The sequence below is a fragment of the Portunus trituberculatus genome, chromosome 11, assembly GCF_017591435.1.
Source record: "Portunus trituberculatus isolate SZX2019 chromosome 11, ASM1759143v1, whole genome shotgun sequence".
Lineage (NCBI taxonomy): Eukaryota > Metazoa > Arthropoda > Malacostraca > Decapoda > Portunidae > Portunus > Portunus trituberculatus.
This window is the reverse complement of record NC_059265.1, coordinates 226,472-236,471: the sequence shown is the minus strand read 5'-3', so window position 1 is coordinate 236,471 and position 10,000 is coordinate 226,472. Positions and strand designations below refer to the sequence as shown.

Below are 10,000 nucleotides of genomic sequence, written 5' to 3'. Positions count from 1 at the left end.
ATTTTAACTATCAAGGAAGGGAGGTAGGATAGTCAAAATTGGAGGGAAGGTGGAGGAAACATGGAGGAAACAGTCTACCGGTGGAGGAAAGTGGAGGAAACCTGTGGAGGGAGATATGGAGGAAAAACTAACATCTTTTTTTTTTCCAGAATGGCGGCAAATCTAAGTGATAAAAACAACCTGGGATTTGAAAGATCTCTCAGTCGAAGGAAGTTGTCATCGCGATCAATGGACGGTGAGTAGTAGTAGTAGTAGTAGTAGTAGTAGTAGTAGTAGTAGTAGTAGTAGTAGTAGTAGTAGTAGTTTAGAGTGAGTGTGAAGAAAACAGCTTTATAAACACTGGACTCTCATATCTATTTGGGTTAAGTCCAGCTGGGAACAGATTGAAAAAAAAAATTTGTGAAAGACTATTTTGACTATCAAGGAAGGGAGGTAGGATAGTCAAAATTGGAGGGAAGGTGGAGGAAACATGGAGGAAGGTCTGTGTAGGTGGGGGTAAGTGGAGGTATAACATGGAGGGAGATATGGAGGAAAGATTGCAAACTTTTGGAGGTAAAAATAAGAAAAATTGTCAGGTTTTGGTGTACGACTATTTTACAAAATGACTATTTTGACTATGAAGGAAGGGAGGTAGGATAGTCAAAATTGGAGGGAAGGTGGGGGAAACATGGAGGAAGGTTTGTGTAGGTGGAGGAATGTGGAGGTAACTTGTGGAGGGAGATATGGAGGAAAGATTGCGAACTTTTTGAGGTAAAAGTGAAAAAAAATTGTGGTTGTCACTTGTTTGTTGAGTGTTGAGAGAGAGTGAGAGGAGAGATGGAGAGAAAAGAGAGAGAGAGAGGGGAGTGGGTAGGTGACGGATTGGAGAGAAAAAAAGACTAGGATGGAGAGAAAGAGATGGAGAGAATAGTGAGAGGTGGCACAAGTGAGAGGGAAAGATGGAGAGAAAAGTGAGAGGAAGAGATGGAGAGAAAAGAGAGAGGGAGAGGGGAGTGGGTAGGTGACGGATTGGAGAGAAAAAAAGACTAGGATGGAGAGAAAGAGATGGAGAGAAGTGAGAGAATAGTGAGAGGTGGCAGAAGTGAGAGGGAGAGATGGAGAGAAAGAGAGAGAGAGAGGGGAGTGGGTAGGTGACGGATTGGAGAGAAAAAAAGACTAGGATGGAGAGAATCATGTTCTCTCTCTCTCTCTCTCTCTCTCTCTCTCTCTCTCTCTCTCTCTCTCTCTCTCTCTCTCTCTCTCTCTCTCTCTCTCTCCTCCTCCTCCTCCTCCTCCTCCTCCTCCTCCTCCTCCTCCTCCTCCTCCTCCTCCTCCTCCTCCTCCTCCTCCTCCTCCTCCTCCTCCTCCTCCTCCTCCTCACACAGTTTGTTCATCATTCTAATATAATTTTTTCTCTTCCAGATTGCACTTGTCAACCACTGCAGAGGTGTCAGCCAGTCAGTCAGTCAGTCAGTCAGTCAGTCAGTCAGTCAGTCAGTCAGCCAGTCAGTCAGTCAGTCAGTCAGCTCAGTCTCCTATTAGTGATGTTCCAAGCACACTCAACTGTCCACCTCTCCTGTCCACCTCTCCAATGCAAGAGTTCACCAGTCCTCTCAATCCTTCACCACTACTCTGTCCACCTCTCTAATGCAAGAGTTCACCAGTCATTTTAAGACAGTTTGGGGTGTTTTGAGGGCATTTTAAGACAGTTTGGCAGTGTTTTGAGGGTATTTTAAGACAGTTTGGCATGTTTTGAGGGAATTTTAAGACAGTTTGGGGTGTTTTGAGGGCATTTTAAGACAGTTTGGGGTGTTTTGAGGGCATTTTAAGACAGTTTGGGGTGTTTTGAGGGCATTTTAAGACAGTTTGGAGGTGTTTGAGGGCATTTTGAGACAGTTTGGGGTGTTTTGAGGGCATTTTAAGACAGTTTGGGGTGTTTTTTTAGGACATTTTGGGACAGTTTGGACAGTTTGGCATGTTTTGAGGGCATGTTTTGAGGGCATTTTAAGACAGTTTGGCATGTTTTGAGGGCATTTTAAGACAGTTTGGGGTGTTTGAGGGCATTTCAAGACAGTTTGGCATGTTTTGAGGGCATTTCAAGACAGTTTGGCATGTTTTGAGGGCATTTTAAGACAGTTTGGCATGTTTTGAGGGCATTTTAAGACAGTTTGGCATGTTTTGAGGGCATTTTAAGACAGTTTGGCATGTTTTGAGGGCATTTCAAGACAGTTTGGCATGTTTTGAGGGCATTTTAAGACAGTTTGGCATTGAGGGCATTTCAAGACAGTTTGGGGTGTTTGAGGGCATTTTAAGACAGTTTGGGTGTTTTGAGGCATTTCAAGACAGTTTGGGGTGTGTTTGAGGGCATTTAAGACAGTTTGGGGTGTTTTGAGGGCATTTTAAGACAGTTTGGCATGTTTTGAGGGCATTTTAAGACAGTTTGGCATGTTTTGAGGGTTTTGATTTTAAGACAGTTTTGCTCTATCCTCATTTTCAATCCAAAGCTGGATGTTGCGCATACGTGCGTAATGACACCACTTGCTCTCGTGCCCACAATCTTGAATCTTCAGAATTTTCTACCATCTGGCTAAGACTTCAATGTCACTCTCTAACTAAATTCATCTGTGCTGTATACCTCTCACCTAATTCCTCTGACTATGTAAAATTCTTTGACTATTTGACTGCCAAGGTGGAGCACATCTTATCTCACTTTCCTTTTGCTGAGATCTCCATTTTAGGGATTTCAATGTTCACCACCAGCTTTGGCTTTCATCTTCTTTCACTGACCAACCTGGTGAACAAACCTTCAACTTTGCTATCCTTCATGACCTAGAGCAGCTAGTGAAGTTCCCTACCCGTATTCCTGACCGCCTTGGAGACACGCCCAACATTCTTGATCTTTTCCTAACCTCCAACCCTTCTGCTTACTCTGTTAAACTTTCCTCTCCGTTGGGCTCCTCCGACCACAATCTAATTTCCGTTACCAGTTCTATCACTCCAGTGCAGCCTCAGGACCCGCCTAAGCGGAGGTGCTTCTGGCATTTTAACTCTGCTAAGTGGGAGGAACTAAGGCAGTACTATTCTGATTTCCTTGGGATGATTATTGTTTTCATGTCAGAGATCCTTCTCTTGTGCCGAGCGCATAACAGAGGTGATTATCTCTGGCATGGAGCTATACATTCCTCATACTTTCTCTAACCCTAAAGCTAAAAAGCCTTGGTTTAACTCTGCTTGTTCTCGTGCTGTCAATGATAGAGAGGCGGCTCACAAACGGTTCCGTAGCCATCCAACTGCTGAAACTCATGCCCTATATATTTCTGCCCGTAATCATGCCAAATCTATTCTCCAACTTACTAAAACTCTTTCATCAATAGAAAATGTCAAAGTCTTTCCAATTTAACTCCTCTCGAGATTTCTGGCATCTAGCCAATAATATCTCTAACAACTTTACTTCTTCGTCTTTCCCTCCTTTACTTCATCCAGATGGCTCTACAGCTGTCTCTTCTTTTCTAAAGCTGAACTCTTCGCTCAAACCTTTGCTACCAACTCAACTTTGGATGATTCTGGGCATATTCCTCCTACTCCTCCACCCTCTGACTACTTCATCCCTAAAATTAAAATTCTTTATAAAGACGTTTTCCTGGCCCTCTCTGGCCTTGATTCTCGGAAGGCTTACGGTCCGGATGGAGTCCCTCCTGTTGTTCTCAAAACTGTGCCTGAACTCGCTCACTGCCTGGTCAAACTCTTTCATCTGTGTCTCTACTTCTATTTATCCTTCTTGCTGGAAGTTTGCTCACATTCAACCTGTCCCTAAAAAGGTGACCACTCCAATCCTTCTAACTACCGCCCTATAGCTTTGATTTCCTGCCTTTCTAAAGCCTTTGAGTCTATCCTTAATAGGAAGATAATGAGGCATCTATCAGCTCACAACCTTCTCTCTGATTGCCAGTATGGTTTCCGTAAAGGCAGATCTACTGGTGATCTTCTTACTTTCCTAACTGAATCTTGGTCATCCTCTTTAGGGACTTCGGTGAAACCTTTGCTGTCGGCCTTGACATATCGAAAGCCTTCGATAGAGTCTGGCACAAATCTTTAATTTCTAAACTACCCTCCTACGGATTCTATCCTTCTCTGTACCTTCATCTCCAGTTTCCTTTCCGATCGTTCTATTGCTGCTGTAGTAGACGGTCACTGTTCTTCCCTAAAACTATCAACAGTGGTGTTCCACAGGGTTCTGTCCTATCACCCACTCTCTTTCTATTATTCATCAATGATCTCCTAAATCTGACTCAATGCCCTATCCACTCCTATGCTGATGATACCACCCTGCATTATTCAACAGCGTTCAACAGACGCCCAACCCAACAACAATTAAATGACTCAAGGCGAGATGCTATAGGACGCCTAACTTCTGATCTTTCACTTGTTTCTGATTGGGGCAGAGAAAACCTGGTTTTGTTCAATGCCTCAAAACTCAATTTCTACAACTATCTACTCGACATAACCTTCCAGACAACTATCCTCTCTTCTTCAATAACACTCAACTTCCCTCTCCTCTACATTAAACACACTCGGTCTATCCTTCACTAAAAATCTAAACTGGAAATTTCACATCTCTACTCTTGCTAAATCAGCTTCCAAGAAGTTAGGTGTCCTATGGCGTCTTCGTCCATTTTTCTCCCTCCCAGCTGCTTGCTCTGTACAAGGGCCTTATCCGCCCGTGTATGGAGTATGGCTCTCATGTCTGGGGATCCACACACACAGCTTTACTAAACAAGGTGGAATCTAAAGCTTTTCGTCTTATCAACTCTTCTCCTCTAACTGACTGTCTTGATTCTTTAAGTCACCGCCGCAATGTTGCATCTTTATCTGTCTTCTACCGCTGTTTTCATGCTGTCTGCTCTTCTGAACTTGCTAACTGCATGCCTTCCCCTCCTGCGGCCTCGCTGCACAAGACTCTCTACTTCTTCTCATCCCTATTCTGTCCATCTTCCTCAAGAGTTAACCAGTATCTTCACTCCTTCATTTAGCATGTTTTGAGGGGATTTCAAGACAGTATGGCATGTTTTGAGGGCATTTTAAGACAGTTTGGCGTGTTTTGAGAATATTTTAAGACAGTTTGGCATGTTTTGAGGGAATTTTAAGACAGTTTGGGGTGTTTTGAGGGCATTTCAAGACAGTTTGGGGTGTTTTGAGGGCATTTTAAGACAGTTTGGGGTGTTTTGAGGGCATTTCAAGACAGTTTGGCATATGTTGAGGGCATTTTAAGACAGTTTGGGGTGCTTTGAGGGCATTTCAAGACAGTTTGGGGTGCTTTGAGGGCATTTCAAGACAGTTTAGCATGTTTTGAGGGCATTTTAAGACAGTTTGGCATGTTTTGAGGGCATTTTAAGACAGTTTGGCATGTTTTGAGGGCATTTCAAGACAGTTTGGCATGTTTTGAGGGCATCTTAAGATAGTTTAGCATGTTTTGAGGGGATTTCAAGACAGTATGGCATGTTTTGAGGGCATTTTAAGACAGTTTGGGGTGTTTTGAGGGCATTTCAAGACAGTTCAGCATGTTTTGAGGGCATTTTAAGACAGTTTGGCATGTTATGAGGGCATCTTAAGATAGTTTGGGGTGCTTTGAGGGCATTTTAAAACAGTTTGGCATGTTATGAGGGCATTTCAAGACAGTTTGGGGTGCTTTGAGGGCATTTTAAGACAGTTTGGGATGTTTTGAGGGCATTTCAAGACAGTTTAGCATGTTTTGAGGGCATTTTAAGACAGTTTAGCATATTTTGAGGGCATTTCAAGGCAGTTTGGAGTTTTTGAGGGTATTTTAAGACAGTTTGGGGTGTTTTGAGGGCATTTTAAGACAGTTTGTGGTGTTTTGAGGGCATTTCAAGACAGTTTGGCGTGTTTTGAGGACATTTTAAGACAGTTTGGGATGTTTTGAGGGCATTTTAAGATAGTTTGGAATGTTTTGAGGGCATTTTAAGACAGTTTGGGGTGTTTTGAGGGCATTTAAGACAGTTTGGTGTTTTGAGGGCATTTCAAGGGGTGTTTTGAGGGCATTTTTTTGGCATGTTTTGAGGGGATTTTAAGACAGTTTGGCATGTTTTGAGGGCATTTTAAGACAGTTTGGGGTGTTTTGATGGCATTTTAATACAGTTTGCGGTGTTTTAAGGGCATTTCAAGACAGTGTGGCATGTTTTGAGGGCATTTTAAGACAGTTTGGCGTGTTTTAAGGGCATTTCAAGACAGTTTGGGGTGCTTTGAGGACATTTCAAGACAGTTTGGGATGTTTTAAGACCATTTTAAGACAGTTTGGCATGTTTTAAGGACATTTCAAGACAGTTTGGCATGTTTTGAGGGTATTTTAAGACAGTTTGGGGTGTTTTAAGGACATTTCAAGACAGTTTGGCATGTTTTGAGGGTATTTTAAGACAGTTTGGGGTGTTTTAAGGACATTTCAAGACAGTTTGGCATGTTTTGAGGGTATTTTAAGACAGTTTGGGGTGTTTTGAGGCATTTCAAGACAGTTTGGACATTTCAAGACAGTTTGGCATGTTTTGAGGGTATTTTAAGACAGTTTGGGGTGTTTTGAGAATATTTTAAGACAGTTTGGGGTGTTTTGAGGGCATTTCAAGACAGTTTGGCATGTTTTGAGGGTATTTCAAGACAGTTTGGCATGTTTTAAGGGCATTTCAAGACAGTTTGGGGTGTTTTGAGGGCATTTCAAGACAGTTTGGGATGTTTTGAGGGTATTTTAAGACAGTTTTGGTTGTTTTGAGGGCATATTAAGACAGTTTGGGATGTTTTGAGGGCATTTTAAGAAAGTTTGGCATGTTTTATTGAGATGAAAGTTGACATAGGTTAATAGTCTTGAATCAAAGCAAAGAAGAAGAAGAAGAGGAAAGGCTGGAAAGTATGTGTTTAGGCAATTATTGAGAGTGTTTTGTTAATGTGAAGTGTGTGTTTTGTTGACGGTTTGAGTGTTTGTTGACAGAAGGAACCAAACATTGCAGTGAACTGATGCTTGCTGGGAAAAGCTTAATACTGCTTGTCTACCAGTCTCTGCACCACCAGGCATTCCACCTCCACCACCACCACCACCACCACCACACACACACACACGCAGGCCGGGTGGATACACACAAGGCAGGCATCACCATTGAAGAAGCCTGGAGTTTTGTGTGTGTGTGTGTGTGTGTGTGTGTGTTTTAGATGTGATATGAATCTCTCTCTCTCTCTCTCTCTCTCTCTCTCTCTCTCTCTCTCTCTCTCTCTCTCTCTCTCTCTGTGATATGAATCTCTCTCTCTCTCTCTCTCTCTCTCTCTCTCTCTCTCTCTCTCTCTCTCTCTCTCTCTCTCTCTCTCTCTCTCTCTCTCTCTCTCTCTCTCTCTCTCTCTCTCTCTCCTCCTCTCTCCTCCTCCTCCTCCTCCTCCTCCTCCTCCTCCTCCTCCTCCTCCTCCTCCTCCTCCTCCTCCTCCCCAAACAGCCTGGAAAGGAACAAGAGGTCTGTTGCTGTTTGGCTTTCCTTCCTCCTCCTTCCTCCTCCTCCTCCTCCTCCTCCTCCAGTGTGTGAAGGTGTCACATGATAGCGTGTAGTGTCAGTGTGTCAGTGTGCGGAGGAATGCACAGCTCCTGACACAGCCTCACCACACAGCGGTAAATAAAAACCCCATAATTTAGTCCTGCTGTTTCATTCTCTCCTTTGCTGTGTGGGCGTGCATCCATGGGTGCATCCATGCATCCATGGGTGCTGTGTGGGCGTGGAGGGTGCATCCATGGGTGCTGTGTGGGCGTGGAGGGTGCATCCATGGGTGCTGTGTGGGCGTGGAGGGTGCATCCATGGGTGCTGTGTGGGCGTGGAGGGTGCATCCATGGGTGCTGTGGGGCGTGGAGGATCCATGGGTGCTGTGTGGGCGTGGAGGGTGCAGTCCATGGGTGCTGTGTGGGCGTGGGGGTGATCCATGGGTGCTGTGAAGGTGCTGTGTGGGCGTGGAGGGTGCATTATGGGTGCTGTGGGGAGGAAGGTGCTGTGTGGGCGTGGGTCCATTATGAGAGCGTGGGGAGGAAGGGTGGTGGTGGGTCCATTATGAGAGCGTGGGGGAGGAAGGGCGGTGGGTGGGTCCATTATGAGAGCGTGGGGGAGGAAGGGCGGTGGGTGGGTCCATTATGAGGGCGTGGGGGAGGAAGGGCGGCGGGCGAGTCCATTATGAGACCTTTCCCTGGGTAACGATGAAACAAACTGATTTTCCACGAATTTGACTGAATTACTTAGAATTACTTGGAATTACATACAATTACATAGGATTTAGGAAGGTGGCCGAGTCCATAGTGAGATCTTGCCCTGGCTGACGATTCAATTGGACTGGATTACCTAGAATTACTTGGAATTACATACAATTACAAAAGGAAGTGGTGTTTTGATCTTGTGAGGTGGTGGAGCGTTCCTGTGATTGGCTTAAAGCAGTGGTCAACAACACGTAGGTAATTATCATCACCATTTCCTGCTGGTGTAATCTCCTGCATCACCAGTCACCACTCCCTTAGCTAAATTGACCCACTCCATCTAACTCGTAATGGTGAAATAGTCAGTTGAAATGCTGGTGTCAAGTTAGTGAAAGCTATGACCTGGACTCGTAATGGTGAAATAGTTATTAATTTGAAGGCCTAATGACGTAAGTGAGAGGTGGCCAGGAGGGGTTAGGTTAGGTTAGGTTAGGTTAGAGGTGGCCAGGAGGGGTTAGGTTAGGTTAGGTTAGAGGTACCCAGTGTGCATAAATAAACAACGATGTATTTATTTCCTTTGCCTTGGTTATAAATAGCGAAGGAGAGTTTGTCGACATTTTATTGCATTTATCTTTGGTACAATGACAACACAGGCGGTCAGGAAGCAACACTAGTGGATTAGGAGTGGAGCTGTATAGTACGTGGTATGCAGACTGCCTATCACTCTCTTCTCCACACATACATACACACACACACACACAGGTGATGTATTGAGCATATGAACATTCCAGTGATTAACAAATTTGGTCCATTAAAATTGTGAGCATAGCCACTTTTAAAAAATCGATTTACAACAAAGATATCAATTTATTCACGTTAACCCTTTCAGCACCATTACACATTTCCGTACTCATTCTGGTGACTATCTGATGATTTTATACAGCTTCACAAACTCACGTGGGGATTGAAATAGTGAAAAGACTGGCTATTGAACCTCTGACCTCCATAGACCCTTCATAATGTCAATGCAATCGTCTACTCACTAACCTAACCTAACCTAACCTAACCTACACTTAAAATTATAGATGATAATACGTGCAAGTGCCGAAGGGGTTAATATCATCTTTGTAAATGTTCCAGCTCAGTTTAATAAATGCATACATCAAAATATCACGAATAGTAATCTTCTTCTCACAAACACACACACACACACACACACACGTTCCTCCAGGTGCAAGCGGCTGCGTCCTCTCCTACCCTCCCTCCCCACACACCACATCTACCGCCAGAGTGAGTGGAAACTGTGAGCCGTGTGAAAGCTACACAGTGGTGTGTTTCCCGCCACGCTCTCCTGATGGCTGATGGCTGTTGGCTGATGTCCGTCCGTCCGTCCTCCTGGCACCTCTGCACACGTGTATCACTTCATCCCTGGACACTTAATCCTGGTGCAATGTTGGACTCTGGTCAAACTGTACTAGTCCACTTTCCAACGCTGTCTCTGCTCGCTGCTTCAACAAGGTACTCGTCAAAATTCCAGGGAAAGGCTCCTCTCTCTGCCGGCGGTCGCTTGATTGCAGGCCTGGAAGCAAGAGAGAGGTTACAGAAATTATGCCGAGGCTTTACTACTGAATAACACCACACACACACACACACACACCACACACACACACACACACACACACACACACACACTCTCTCCACACACACACCACAAACAAAGAACACATGCAGGCAGGCAGAGAGAGAGAGAGAGAGAGAGAGAGAGAGAGAGAGAGAGAGAGAGAGAGAGAGAGAGAGAGA

General features: G+C 44.4%; 1 protein-coding gene and 1 long non-coding RNA gene across 7 annotated transcripts in view; one reads left to right on the top strand and one right to left on the bottom strand.

Annotated features, from left to right (window-relative positions):
• LOC123502257 overlaps positions 1–1,512 on the top strand; it is a 3,137-nt gene extending 1,625 nt beyond the window's left edge. Inside the window, exons 2-3 of the long non-coding RNA XR_006673846.1 lie at positions 150–235; positions 1,402–1,512. This is a non-coding gene — a long non-coding RNA (uncharacterized LOC123502257). The remainder of the gene's footprint in view (positions 1–149; positions 236–1,401) is intronic.
• A 7,818-nt stretch (positions 1,513–9,330) lies between these two features.
• The window catches only part of LOC123502255, a 31,792-nt gene continuing 31,122 nt past the window's right edge, over positions 9,331–10,000 (bottom strand). For all 6 annotated transcript variants that reach the window (XR_006673842.1, XR_006673844.1, XM_045251474.1 and 3 more), the window contains one exon: positions 9,331–9,779. Coding sequence is in view for 4 of the 6 variants with exons in the window: in XM_045251474.1 (XP_045107409.1) it covers positions 9,637–9,779 (143 nt within the window). In the remaining 2 variants the exon portion in view is untranslated. The remainder of the gene's footprint in view (positions 9,780–10,000) is intronic.